Source organism: Hyla sarda, chromosome 5 (assembly GCF_029499605.1).
Source record: "Hyla sarda isolate aHylSar1 chromosome 5, aHylSar1.hap1, whole genome shotgun sequence".
Lineage (NCBI taxonomy): Eukaryota > Metazoa > Chordata > Amphibia > Anura > Hylidae > Hyla > Hyla sarda.
In genome coordinates this window covers 107,531,494-107,546,968 of record NC_079193.1, presented here as the reverse complement: position 1 = coordinate 107,546,968, position 15,475 = coordinate 107,531,494, and the positions used below count along the sequence as shown (strand labels likewise).

The following is a 15,475-nucleotide window of genomic DNA, read 5'->3' as shown; positions in this document are numbered from 1 at the left end:
CTGGGGCACAGTGGCATCATTAATTCTGGGGGCACAGTGGCATCAATTATTTGTGGCCCAGGGGCATCAATTATTTGGGACACAGAGGTACAATTAGTCTGTACAGGGCACACAGTGTCGAAAATGTGTTTGGGGGGCATAGTTTGTGGCAGTAATATTGCAAGGGAATAGTGTGTGGCAGTAATATACCAGGGGCCCAGTGCTTGGCAGCATCATATTCATGGGTACAGTGTGTTGCAGGATTATTTTCAGGGGTATAGTGTGTGGCAGTAATATACCAGAGGTACAGTGGGTGGCATTATTATATTCAGATGGTACAGTGTGCGGTAGTATTATATTCAGGGGCACAGTGTGTGGTAGTAATATACCAGTGGCCCAGTGTGTGGCAGTAATATACCAGGGGTTCAGTGTGTGGCATTATTATATTCAGAGGGTACAGTGTGTGGTAGTATAATATTCTGAAAGTACAGTGTGTGGCAGTATTATAATCAGGGGTACAGTGTGTGGTAGTATGTTCAGGGGTACAGTGCGTGGCAGTATTATATTCAGGGGTACAGTGTGTGACAGTATTATAATCAGTGGGGTGCAGTGTGTGGTAGTATATTCAGGGGTACAGTGTGTGGCAGTATTATATTCAGGGGTACAGTGTGTGGCAGTATTATAATCAGGGGGTGCAGTGTGTGGTAGTATATTCAGGGGTACAGTGTGTGGCAGTATTATAATCATGGGTGCAGTGTGTGGTAGTATATTCAGGGGTACAAAGTGTGGCAGTATTATATTCAGGGATACAGTGTGTGGCAGTGTTATATCCAGGGGTACAGTGTGCGGCAGTATTCATGTCATACATCCTCCACACTTCAGTTGCTCATTTGGCACTGAGGCTGCTATTTGTGAATAGTGATGAGCAGCAGGGGCCATATTCGAATTTGCAATATTTCGTGAATATACTGACGATTATTCGTCCTATGTTCGCGAAATTCGCGTTATTCGCTATGTTCTTTCACTTTTTTTTCCCATGCAAAAATTTGCATGGGAAATTTGCATAAAAATATGCATGTGAAATGATGAATTTTCATCATTATGAATATATAGCACTACATTCTTAATATTTGCAAAATTGTGAAGTGCCGATATTCGCAGTAAAGATTTGCATTACGAATATTCGTGCTCAACACTATTTATGAACAGGCTTTAACGTTCAGCTCGGACCCTCACCGGATGGCAGACCTGGATAAGCGGACCCTCACTAAAAATAGATCAGTTCCCCGGCTCTACATGCTGATAAAATAGCTCAGGCAAGATGGCAGGCCAAATAAGGATGTTATAAAAATTAACATTTTTACACAAGGGTACATTTACATGTATGCAGGATTTGATGCAAAGGATTTTCTGCTGCAGATTTCAATGTCAATTAAATGACTGAGCACAGCTTCTAATCTGCAGTTACAAATCCTGCGCATCAAATCCTATATGTGTGAACATACCCTAAAGTAAATTTATTTGGGTAAGAGTAAACCAGTCTCTCACGTTGTTGTCCTGCTCTTCCTTACAACATTGTTTCAAGCGTACCAGTCATATAATAGAAAAAAATGTTTCAACTTGTCCCTAGGCCATGCAGATTCTTTACACATCTTTTTTTATGTGTCTAGCTTCTGTATTTGGCTTACAAATCCCTCTGTTCTGCTGCTTACTCATTCTCATATCCACTGCTCAGGAAAGGGCATGTCCCAGGCAAGCAATGATCCGCCCTCACTCACAATGCATTCACTTCCTCACTGAGTATACTGTGCTGCACTGGGTCTCTTCATGCAATCACTGCAGGCTCTGTAACCCCTTCCTTTCTGTTTTCAGAGAGAAGTCTGATAGACAGGACAAGAGTGAGCACATGGAAATGCTAGTCCCGCCCTCAACTTCTGGACTTTGTCCCAGCCTGAGCTTTAGCTAGGACAAAGATAATGGTGCAGCCAGTCAGGATTATGTTCTGGATGGTATGACGACCCCTAGTGGTCAAAGCTATGATTTCTAAAAAAATATATATAAAAAAAAAATAAAATATATATATATATATATATATATATATATATATATAATGTTTTTATGAAGTATATTGGAAAGGTCATTTTTTTGCTAAGATGCACAACATATAAAAAGTTTTTCTAGATGGAGTGAGATAGTTTTCTATTCAACATGTCCCTTTCAGACACAACTAACTCAAATTACTTCATAAATTACAATAAAAACAGTACAGTGGATTAGAAAATAATTAGAAACATGAGGCCAAAGCACATCAGTACTAAGGTAAAAGAAAACTTTCCCAAACATGAGCGTGAGGTAACTGAAGAACACACTCTGGTGTAGTAAGTGTATTAAAAGCATAAAAATAACACTTTACCCATCTGTTTTAGTGAGGTAACTGAACTGTTCACATTATCACAGCTTGACACTAATGAAACATTCTGTGGCATATGAGGTAACTGTGCATTATACAGATGTAGCAGAGTTGACAGTTGAAAGTCATAGGTAAAACAGCAATTCTAACTCTGCTACATCTGCATATAATGGGAGACTGAACATTTCAATTTGTCCTTATTTAACCTAAGAATGTTGTACAATTACTAGGAAAATAGCTGTGTAAAGTTTTTAAACATAAGTTAGAAGTTTGTATTTGAGGTCTAATGGCATTTATAGTAGTACTAGCTGAGTACCCGGCGTTGCCCAGTTTCTCCTTCCTCATCATTGTTGGGGAGGAAAATCAACAGAGGAGGAAGCTTTTGATTTCATATCCCATCCCCATATATTGTTGTCATATCCCAACCCCATATTCCGTCCTCATACCACGACCTCCTATCCCGACCTCCTATTCATTCCTCCTATCCCGTCCTCCTAACCCGACCCCCTATCCCGTCCTCCTATCCAGTCCTCCCATCCCATCCTCCTATCCTGTCCTCCTATCCCGACCTCCTATCCCAACCTCCTATCCCGACCATCCCGTCCTCCTATCTTGACCTCCTATCTCGACATCCTATCCAGTCTTCATATCCCGACCCGTAATATGTGTAACAGGTATTGAAATATCTCCAGCCGTACAGAAGTTATATGAGAACATACATTTCCCATTGATTTGCATGGGACTTTAAACAAAAACCCTGACCCACAGAAATGGGGGTAGTTAAGGGTTAAATTAACTATCCTATATTTTAAATGGACATTTAAGTAACATGTGACCAAGTATTATCGAAATATCTCCAGCCATTTGGAAGTTATACAGTAACATATATTTCCCATAGACTTATATGGGACTTTAAACAAAAACCCTGACCCTGGCGAATGGGGTGAGTAAGGGTTAAATCACCTATCCTATGTTTGTTGTTGACATATAAGTAACATGTGTGCCAAGTTTCATGTTAATATCTTTAGCCGTTTGGAAGTTTTTGTGGAACACACATACACACACACACACGTTGAGTTTTATATATATAGATTTGTGGTTTGAGAACCAAATTTTGGTGGATGTGAAATGTCATTTAAAACAGTAAATGAGGGAGTTCTCAGATTTGCCCAGCGTCACTATTGTGCGCAGTAAATGAGAACCTATGTCTTATTCAAATACTTAGGCTATTTTTACATCACAAGTTATTCCACATCATGGTTTACTATACTTGTTAGACTCACCAGGTCCATATGTACATTTCCATTGGATTCCTATGTAATCTGCTCTATGCATTAGTTCTTTTATAAAAACCTCTTTGAATTGGAAAAAAAAAATGGTATGCTGATGTATCCATGCTCAGATCGACACGTTTGGCAATATTGATTTTAATAGCCCTAACACAGTCAGCTTTTGAATATGTTCGGGTCATTTTCCAAGAGTATACAGGTTTTCTGTCAAATCACTCAAATAATGACCCAAACTTGATCACTACCTCACGAAGCTCAGTTCATTGAAATGAATTGTAATTTTTACAGTTTTTCACCTTATCAGTGCCTAGGAAGCAGATATCCTAACCTAGCCTTACTAGTTATTTTCTTAGATACAATACTTACCCTTCTTTAATCCTCTGTATCATTTATGACATTAAAGTTCTGATGTTGCGACTCCGGAGGTGATAAAATTGTGTGCCCCAAAAAATCCATTGAGTTCTAAGATTGGTGATAAAAACTTTTGGCATGTCTCCCTGACATGTCAATTTTTATTTTTCTAAATGACAGGGACACTCAAAAGAAAACCTATCATCAGTTTTATGCTGCCCTAAACCACAGCTGCATAAAACAGAGACAGGCTACTCCAACAACACACTCCAACAAAAAGCTATGCCTTACACTGAGTATTGCAGGATTTAAGATGGACCATAGTTTGAAAACTATCCGGAAACTAACAAAAATAGCTTAGATTATATCACCATATAAAGAAATGTCAGGACTAGAGACAAACTAACTTTCTGAAAGTTCAGCTTGCCGGATCAGCAGGGTAAGTTAACTCTTTCCATCTCGGGCTTGTACATAGCGCTCAGGCCATCATGGGGTTAAAGGGGTTATCCACCATAAGGTGATTTTAGTACATACCTGGCAGGCAGTAATGGGCATACTTAGGAAGGATCTGCACCTGTCTTGGGGCTAAATGGCTATGTTGTGAGATTACCATTACATTGTGGCTAGCTTTTTGTGAACTGGTATTTCCTGTTTCAATTTTCATTTTTTTTCACTATAAATCCCATAATTCCATTTTCTTCCCTCCCACACATCAGCCACCCTACCCATTGAAACATAAATGAGCTGCATCCATTCAAAAGACCTGTGGTTTTCAACCAGGGTGCCTACAGCTGTTGCATTAGTTGCAAATTCATCCCTCCACCCATTGAAGCAGACAGGCTCTCTGTCATCAGCTGACTAGTGAGTCAGGTCTCGGCCGCATTGCAATCTGGGAAAAATCTGAGACAATAGTCATTTTACATGCTGGTAAAAATAAATATTAAGGTGAAAATCACATAAGAATTGTGAGAAAACCGTCACACACAGGTACAGACACTATATTATGAACTACACTAACTTTACAGCCTCTGTAGCATAGTCAAATAAAAAAAATCCTGGAATACCCCTTTAAAGCATTCGTTTTTCCCGTGGCTGTATAGCTATGGGCACAGCTGAGCCCCAACATTGGATTGCAAGGTTTGTGCAAGTCGAACCTGGCAATGTCAAAAAGTTTGGTGCGCCACAATTTCAACACTAAAATATTTGCCATGCAAACCATGCTCACTTTCCACAATAAATACTCCCTGTGGCATAGATGGCACAAATGACATATGACATATGCATCTGCCAAAAGTCCCCCAAATAAGTATAACATATAAACATTTCAACAATATTACATTTTTAAACAATTATTAAAGATACACTGCTCAAAAAAATAAAGGGAACACTTAAACAACACAATGTACCTCCAAGTCAACCACACTTCTGTGAAATCACACTGTCCACTCAGGAAGCAACATTGATTGACAATCAATTTTACATGCTGTTGTGCAAACGCAACAGACAACAGGTGGAAATTATAGGCAATTAGCAAGACACCCCCAATAAAGGAGTGGTTCTGCAGGTAGTGACCACAGACCACTTCTTAGATCCTATGCTTCCTGGCTGATGTTTTGGTTACTTTTGAATACTGGCGGTGCTTTCACTCTAGGGGTAGCATGAGACAGAGTCTACAACCCACACAAGTGGCTCAAGAAGTGCAGCTCATCCCGGATAACACATCAATGCGAGCTGTGGCAAGAAGGTTTGCTGTATCTGTCCGTGTAGTGTCCAGAGCATGGAGGTGCTACCAGGAGACAGGCTAGTACATCAGGAAACGTGGAGGAGGGCAACAACCCAGCAGCGGGACTGCTACCTCCATCTTTGTTCAAGGAGGAGCAGGAGGAGGAGAACAACCAGAGCCCTGCAAAATGACCTCCAGCTGGCAACAAATGTGCATGTGTCCAATTAAAAGGTCAGAAACAGACTCCATGAGGGTGGTATGAGGGCCCGACATCCCCAGGTGGGGGTTGTGCTTACAGCCCAACACCATGCAGGATGTTTGGCATTTGCTAGATAATACCAAGATTGGCAGCAAATTCACCACTGGCACCCTGTGCTCTTCACAAATGAAAGCAGGTTCACACTGAGCACATGTGACAGATGTGACAGAGTCTGGAGATGCCGTTGAGAATGTTCTGCTGCCTACAACATCCTCCAGCATGACCGGTTTGGTGGTGGGTCAGTAATGGTTTGGGGTGGCATTTCTTTGGGGGGCCGTACAGCCCTCCATGTGCTTGCCAGAGGTAGCATGACTGCCATTAGGTACCGAGATGACATCCTCAGACCCCTTGTGAGAACATATGCTGGTGCAGTTGGCCCTGGCTACCTCCTAATGCAAGACAATGCTAGACCTTATGTGGCTGGAGTGTGTCAGCAGTTTCTGCAAGAGGAAGGCATTGATGCTATGGACTGGCCCACCCGTTCCCCAGACCTGAATCAGAGCACATCTAGGAAATCATGTCTCTCTCCCATCCACCAACGCCACGTTGCACCACAGACTGCCAGGAATTGGTGGATGCTTTAGTCCAGGTCTGGGAGGACATCCCTCAGAAGATCGCCACCTCATCAGGAGCATGCCCAGGCATTGTAGGGAGGTTATACGGGCACATGGAGGCCACACACACTACTGAGCCTCATTTTGATTTGTTTTAAGGACATTACATGAAAGTTGGATCAGCCTGTAGTGTGGTTTTCCACATTGATTTTGAGTGTGACTCCATATCCAGACCTCCATGGGTTGATAAATTTGATTTCCATTGATAATTTTTGTGTGGTTTTGTTGTGAGCACATTCAACTATGTAAAGATGAAAGTATTTCATATGATTGGTTCATTCATTCAGATCTAGGATGTGTTATCTTAGTGTTCCCCTTATTTTGTTCCCTTTAAAACAACTTCAGATCTATCTGTAGACATACTTATAATACAGATATTTTGAATGAGCCAAATGTCCACGCTAGAATTATGATCCAGAGAGGAAATGCATGTGCTACAAAAAGAACATTATTTCCATGGCAGTAACTGCATTTTGTTGGCAGGAACACCTTCATTTCCCAATATTGAAGGGGTGATCCTGCCAACAATAATAATGGCATCTAGAGAGTAGAGAATGTTCCATTTTCAAAACAAATGTTCTAGCTGGTCTGTGAGATGCACAAATACACATTTGTTCTTCTGTGTTAGTAGTCTCAACTATTTTTTTTCACCTTAATAAAAAAAAAAAATATATATATATATTTGTAAGGTTATTTCTATATATTATTTGTACATGGTATATTTAATATTATATTCATATATATAATATCAAAATGGCTTTGTGAAGGCAGGAATTGCGGCGCTGAACCAGGCATGGAGTAGTGAAGGTAAGTTGTTCCAGCTTAAATTTTTTTATTCCCCACAACGCATTGCGTTTTTCTGCCCATGTGCAGCTTCATCAGGCATGGCACTACAGGGCAACACCCTGGTTTAAAAACTCTAGAGGTGTTAACCCTTAGATAGTAAAATTACATGGAAAAACAACAAAATTGTATATACATACATATTGTGAATTATACAACACTAAACATTTAATAATAATAATAATAATAATTAAAAAAACTGTTTCCTATGGTTACATATGCATGTATATACATTAATTCAAAAGTAGAGCTTCAACATAGCAAAAAACGCACAGTCAAATTCATACTATGCGGTATAATCAGTGGCGTTGCTAGGGTTGGTGTCACCCGGTGCGGTAGAAAATGGTGTCACCCCATACCTCCCCCCCCCAGCACGTTTTTAGCCTGTTGTGACAGACACCACTGTTGTAGCGCATTGTGAGAAATTCCAGTATAATAATCAGATATACCAGTTGCCACAGAATAGGAAAGTGTTAAAGAAGTTTTCACCATTTAAATATACAGCTCCGAGAATTACTTAAAGGGGTACTCCACTGGAAAACATTTACTTTTATATCAAATGGTGCCAGAAAGTTAAACAAATTTTTAAATTACTTCTATTTAAAATTTTAATCCTTACAGTACTTCTAAGCTGGTGTATGCTCCACAGGAAGTTGTGTAGTTCTTTCCAGTCTGACCACAGTGCTATTTGCTGACACCTCTGTCCATGTCAGGAACTGTCCAGAGCAGGATATGTTTGCTATAGGGATTTGCTCCTACTATGGACAGTTCTTGACATGGACAAAGGTGTCAGCACAGAGCACTGTGGTCAGACAGAAAATAAATTAAAAAAGAAAAGAACTTCCTGTGAATCACTTATACAGCAGCTAATAAGTACTTGAAGGATTAAGCTTTTTAAATAGAAGTAATTTACAAATCTGTTTAACTTTGTAGCACCAATTGATAAAACAATGTTTTCCAGTAGAGTACCCCTTTATGCAGTGGTGAGGTTATGCTGGGAGTTGTAGTTTCACTCACCATAACTGTAGAACTGACAAGTGACTCCAGCTCTGATAGGACATAGTGAGGAGGATACACAATGATATCAGTGACTACAGGTGACGTCTTCTCTATAGTGAGGAGAATGTACAATGATATCAGTGACTACAGGTGACGTCTTCTCTATAGTGAGGAGAATACACAATGATATCAGTGACTATAGGTGACGTCTTCTCTATAGTGAGGACAATACACAATGATATAAGTGACTATAGGTGACGTCTTCTCTATAGTGAGGAGAATACACAATGATATCAGTTACTACAGGTGACGTCTTCTCTATAGTGAGGAGAATACACAATGATATCAGTGACTACAGGTGATGTCTTCTCTATAGTGAGGAGAATACACAATGATATCAGTGACTACAGGTGATGTCTTCTCTATAGTGAGGAGAATACACAATGATATTAGTGACTACAGGTGACGTCTTCTCTATAGTGAGGAGAACACGCAATGATATCAGTGACTACAGGTGACGTCTTCTCTATAGTGAGGAGAATACACAATTATATCAGTGATTACAGGTGACGTCTTCTCTATAGTGAGGAGGATACACAATAATATCAGTGACTACAGGTGACGTCTTCTTTATAGCGAGGAGAATACACAATGATATCAGTGACTACAGGTGACGTCTTCTCTATAGTGAGGAGAATACACAATGATATCAGTGACTACAGGTGACGTCTTCTCTATAGTGAAGAGAATACACAATGATATCAGTGATTACAGGTGACGTCTTCTCTATAGTCTTCCCTTATCTAATTCAGATGGTACATACCGCCTGGTCCAGCTAAAACTTCTGTCTGTAGAATGTGACGCCCAGACGTCTCCTCACTATGTGAGCTCATTCTCATCCTCTATATGAAAACAAGTATTATTATAAACCTGCCAGACACTGTATCCTCTAAATATAATACTACTATACACTACACTCTTTGATTATAAACCTTCCATACACCATACCCACTGAATATAATACTACCACACACTGTACATTCTGAATATAATACCAACACATACTGTACACTCTGAATATAAATCTACCACATACTGTACCCCTGAATATAATACCGCCAAACACTGTACCCTCTGAATATAATACTACCACACACTGTACATTCTGAATATAATACCATCACATACTGTACCCTTTGAATATAAATCTACCACATACTGTACCCCTTAATATAATACCGCCACACACTGTACCCCTGAATATAATACTACCACCCACTGTACCCTCTGAATATAATACTACCACAAACTGCGCCCTCTGAATTTAACATTGCCATACAGTGCACCCTGATGCTATTACCACGGGAGGTTTTTTTTGGTGGTGTTGCTAGTGGATGATAGGGGTGCTACTACTGGGGGGGGGGGTTGCTGGAGGATGATGAGGGTGCAACTGGCCATCCCCCCTGGCAGTATCACCCCCATCATCCATCCACAGGATCATCCTCCTGGCTGGAGCACCGCCATCATCCACCATCAGGATCTGCTGATGGAGGTGCTACTGCTGGGGGGGGGGGGGTGTTGCTGGTGGATGATGAGGGTGCTACTGCCAGGGGGGAGCATTAGGTAGGCAGCAGAAAATGGCATGGGGGATGGGGGGGGGTAAAGAAATGGCATGGGGGATGGGGGGGGGTAAAGAAATGGCATGGGGGATGGGGGGGTAAAGAAATGGCATGGGGGATGGGGGGGTAAAGAAATGGCATGGGGGATGGGGGGGTAAAGAAATGGCATGGGGGGGTAAAGAAATGGCACAGGGGATGGGATGGATACAATATATATGCGGGGAGAACTTTCCTATATCGCAAAAAAAAATTACATTTAGAGAATAAAACTTACAATTGTAAATAACATTTATTTAACAACAGGCAATAAATTTAAGGGGATACCCAGCAAATATAAATATAATATAAATACATTTGACAACCTCACCAAATAGTACAAATGCAAACATTGTAACAGCTCCTCTGTATACACATTACCAAGAACCAAAAATAGGATGAAAAAATCATCAAAACCAAATTGATACCGATAAAGCCCACATATAGCTCTGTAGGTGGAAAACGGAAAATGTTGTACTGAATAAAACCACCATACACAGACCAGTATACTATAAAGGATCTGTATGCAATATAAGTGATTATATACAAGACCATATGGCGGTAGATATCAGCTGTACACAGGATCTGTACACCATATAAGTGATTATATACAGGACCATATGGCAGTAGATATCAGCTGTACACAGGATGTATATACCATATAAGTGATTATATACAGGACCATATGGCGGTAGATATCAGCTGTACACAGGATGTGTATACCATATAAGTGATTATCTACAGGACCATATGGCGGTAGATATCAGCTGTACACAGGATGTATATACCATATAAGTGATTATATACAGGACCATATGGCGGTAGATATCAGCTGTACACAGGATGTATATACCATATAAGTGATTATATACAGGACCATATGGCGGTAGATATCAGCTGTACACAGGATGTGTATACCATATAAGTGATTACAGTTACATTTTGAGACTCACAATTACATCTTTTCTGATCAGCAGCGTCCTCTTTCCTTTTCTTCTCCGTCCGGATAAAACCGCCATGTGGATCTTTTAACATCTGCAGGAAAAACATATCAGACTCTGCATATATTCAGTGCCCCCCCTCCTCTACAATCTTCCCATCTATAGGCCCACAAAGTGTAATAAAGCCCTCCTTGGTGTCCTGCACAGTAAAAGGGCAGGTAGGTAGGTAGCCAGGTAAATAGGTAACTAGGTAGGTAGATCAGGAAGCCAGATATGTAGGTAGGTGACAAGCCAGGTAGGTAGGGGGCTAGCTAGGTAGTAAGGCAGCCATGTATGAAGGCCAGGTATATAGTTAGATAGCCTGGTATGTACGTAAGTAGTCAGGCATCCAGGTATAAAGTTAGGTAGCCCCCCCAATAAGTATAGGTAGTTACACCCCCCACCCCCGTTCCCTATAGGCAGAGTCACCCCCTCTCTTCCCCATAGGTATAGGCAGTTACCCCCCCCCCCTCTTCCCCATAGGTATAGGCAGTTACCCCCCCCTCTTCCCCATAGGTATAGACAGTTACCCCCCCCCCTCTTCCCCATAGGTATAGGCAGTTGCCCCCCCCCCCCTCTTCCCCATAGGTACAGGCAGTTACCCCCCCCCTCTTCCCCATAGGTACAGGCAGTTACCCCCCCTCTTCCCCATAGGTATAGGCAGTTACCCCCCCCATAGGTAAAGGCAGTTACCCCCCCTCTCTCTTCCCCATAGGAATAGGCAGTTACCCCCCCCCTCTTCCCCATAGGAATAGGCAGTTACCCCCCCCTCTTCCCCATACGTATAGGCAGTTAACCCCTCTTCCCCATAGGTATAGGCAGTTACACCCCCCTCTTCCCTATAGGTAAATGCAGTTACCCCCCTCTCCTTCCCATAGGTATAGGCAGTTACCCCCCCTCCCTCTTCCCCATGGAATTGGGGTGGGGGTAATTGCCACACGGGAATTGGGGTGGGTGGGGTGGAATTCAGAGACACACACACACAAACACTGACACACACACACTGGCCGACAGACACACAAACACTGCCACACACATAGTAACAGACACACACAGACACACTTACCTACTACCGCAGCACCTCTCCAGTCTCCTCTCAGTCTCGGCGAGTGACGTGACGTCCTGCGCGGGTCTGCGGAGTGACGTCACTTCCGCAACGTCCCTCCGCAGATCCGGCCGCACAGCATTGCACAGGTAAAGTTTTAGACTGGGACTGGGAGTCAGCCTCAGAGTCAGTCAGACATGGTGCTGTGCTGAGCATCATGGTGCGGGCGTGCGGCCCGCACTCCTGCTCAGCGGTGCCGGCACTGAACAGAACAGGAGTTTTTTTTTAGTGTGACGACAGTGAATGAAAAATACCGGCCATTGCATGGCCGGTATTTTTCATCCAAACTTACCGGCACAGCCCTAAATCTGAATGAAAATACCGGAGGGGGGGTGCCTGGGAGCGTCTTGGTGTCACCCCATTAGGTTGGTGTCACCCGTTGCGGGCCGCACCCCCCGCACCCGGGTCGCAACGCCACTGGGTATAATGTTGTACAATACTTTAACCTGTTCAGGACGCCGGGCGTATGCATATGCCCTGCATCCCGAGTCCTTAAAGCGTACCTGTCATAGTGCAAAAAAGAGAAAAAAAGTGATATGTTACTCGGGACCCAATCCTGATCATGTGCATATAATTTTTATGTGTCTCTGATCTATATATCCAGAGATATAAGCATTTATCTGCTGGTGAGTTACTTTTTCATTGTGCAGGCTGGAGGGGGCGTGTCAGTCTGTCTCCCTCACATGAGCAAGCCTGTGCAGTCAGCCAATCAGTACTCTCTACTCTGTAACCCTTTCCTCTCTGGTTTTAGGCTGTGTCATGTGTCAGAGAAAGATACTTGGAGCTTGCCTGCAGTAATCAGACATTATGGTGAATTCATAACAGGATAAAATTTATAAATATAAGAATAGATCTTTATAAAATTAGTGCAAGGATTTTTTAGATAAAAGTACAGCATTTTTATGAATACATGTTCTATCTGTTTTATCTTCTCCTAGTAAAGCTGGATGCTAATCAGCATAGCTGTCACTATGTGTGTCATTCATCTTTCACAGACTCCTGAATGTCTGATCAACTTCTTTGTCATTCAGGAGTCCGAGAAAGCTTTGACTATTTCAGCATGCTGGGAGTTGTAGTTTAGTAACAACTGAAGCTGCAATGTTTGTAAATATCTGTGTTAGAGCAGTGTTGCCTCCAGCTGTTTTAAAACTACAGCTCCCAGCATGTCCACGCATCCTTTATCTGTAGTTTTTCATACACAATAGAAATCTCCTATACTGGATACCGGTATGCTTTATGGCCGGTATCCAGTATGCTGTAAAATTTAGACTAGTCTGTCTGGCTAAAAGACAGGTGACCCCTAGTGGTGGCTATTTTGAGCTTGAATTTCAGGTGACAATTATTTTTTTTTTTATAACAGGTGTATATTGTGAAATGTCATATTATAATGAGTCCTGCAATATATGAAAAGTTTTTAACAATGACAGTGCCTCTTTAAGGACGTGGGGCGTATGCATACGCCCGTGGGAATTCCGGTCCCCGCCGCTAGCCGGTTGGGGACCAGAATGCCTGTTGAAATCATTAAGCAGGCATCCCGGCACATCGCCCAGGGGGGCTCTGAGACCCCCCATGTCGGCGATCGCAGAAAATCGCATGTCAATGTCAATCAGACATGCGATTTTCTGCTATTCTCTGGTGACCCCATCGCCCGGAAAATAGCGATGATCAGAGCTGTCAGGGACAGCCCCGATCATCCTGAGGGCTAGGAGTGAGGTCGCAGAGCTGTCATGCCCCCTCCCGTAGGCTTGCATTGAGGGGCGGAGCGTGACGTCCCACGGGGGCGGAGGCATGACGTCACACGCCGCCGGCCCAGCGGTCGACCGTAATCAGACCCGGAGCGAACACGCTCCGGGGACTGATTACAAACGGGGTGCCGCATGCATGATCACGGGCGTCCCCAGCTGCGGGACTCCCGCGATCAGGCATCTTATCCCCTATCCTTTGGATAGGGGATAAGATGTGTAAGCACTGGAGTACCCCTTTAAGGTGAAAAAGGGCTGCGTCCTTAAGGGGTTAAGATCAAATCAGGTATGGTGTGTAATTTAGTGAACCTATGTAAAGCCAATTATATTGTAATTATATAAGGAGAAAAAAAGAGAATAAAAGCTTATATTCGTTAATAATGCATAGGGCATGTTCACACTCAAGAATAGATGTTATTTATCAATAAGTGTGTTTGAAGTTAATTTTGTATCTTTGTACCTGTATAACTAGTTTGTTTTTGCTATGCAAAGATCATATATAAAAAAAGAAGTACCATATTTATCAGCGTATAACACGCACTTTTTAGGCTAAAATTTTTAGCCTAAAGTCTATGTGCGTGTTATACGCCGATACACCCCCAGGAAAGGCAGGGGGAGAGAGGCCGTCACTGCCCGCTTCTCTCCCCCTGCCTTTCCTGGGGTCTAGAGCCCTGCTGCCGGCCCCTCTCTCCCCCTGGCTATCGGCTCCACTGCCCGTTCTGTCCCCCTGACTATCGGTGCCGGCGCCCCATTGCCAGCGCCGATAGCCAGGGGGAGAGAAGCGGCGCTGACAGCCAGGGGGAGAGAAGGGGCAGCGGCACCCATTGCCGGCGCCGCTGCCCCGTTGCCTCCCCCCATCCCCGGTTGCATAATTACCTGTTGCCGGGGTCGGGTCCGCGCTGCTTCAGGCCTCCGGTGTGCATCCCCTGCGTCGTTGCTATGCGCTGCACGGCGCGGCGCATGACGGCGCTGTGCATGATGGCTTTCGGAAGTATCTCCAGATTGTTTGCGTCTATGAAATGTTGAATTTGTGATTGTGGTGATCGAATTTATGATTGTGCTTAGACACCCCCTTATTTGTAATATAAGGGGAATTTGTGGTTTTGGATTTAGTGATGTAATTCGATTGATGTACTGGGAGTAATTATATAAACCCATTTACAGTTGTTGAAGTGACTTACATTTTTTTTTGTGCATTACATTTTGGCCATTGATGTATTTGGCCACATGAGTAACATAATAACATAGTTCGTAAGGTTAAAAAAAGACCAGAGTCAATCTAGTTCAACCTATATCCCTAATGAGTCCCTACTGAGTCGATCCAGGGGAAGGCAAAAAACCCTCATACAAGAGGTAAAAATTCCTTCCCGACTCCAAATATGGCAGTCAGAATAAATCCCTGGATCAACATGCTGTCCCTAAATATCTAGTATACATAACCATCAATGTTATTATTCTCCAAAATAGCATCCAGACCCCTTTTGAACTCTTTTACAGAGTTCACATGACCACCTCCTCCGGGAGAG

At 42.7% G+C, this 15,475-nt stretch overlaps 1 protein-coding gene across 2 annotated transcripts in view; it reads left to right on the top strand.

Moving 5' to 3' along the window:
• The window catches only part of GADL1 (glutamate decarboxylase like 1), a 384,680-nt gene that overhangs the window by 288,887 nt on the left and 80,318 nt on the right, over nt 1-15,475 (top strand). Inside the window, exon 15 of one of the 2 annotated variants that reach the window (XM_056520083.1) lies at nt 1,852-1,988. The exons of the other annotated variant lie outside the window; for it this stretch is intronic. Coding sequence (XP_056376058.1) covers nt 1,852-1,863 — 12 coding nt within the window. The 3' untranslated portion in view covers nt 1,864-1,988. The remainder of the gene's footprint in view (nt 1-1,851; nt 1,989-15,475) is intronic. 2 annotated transcript variants of the gene reach the window in all.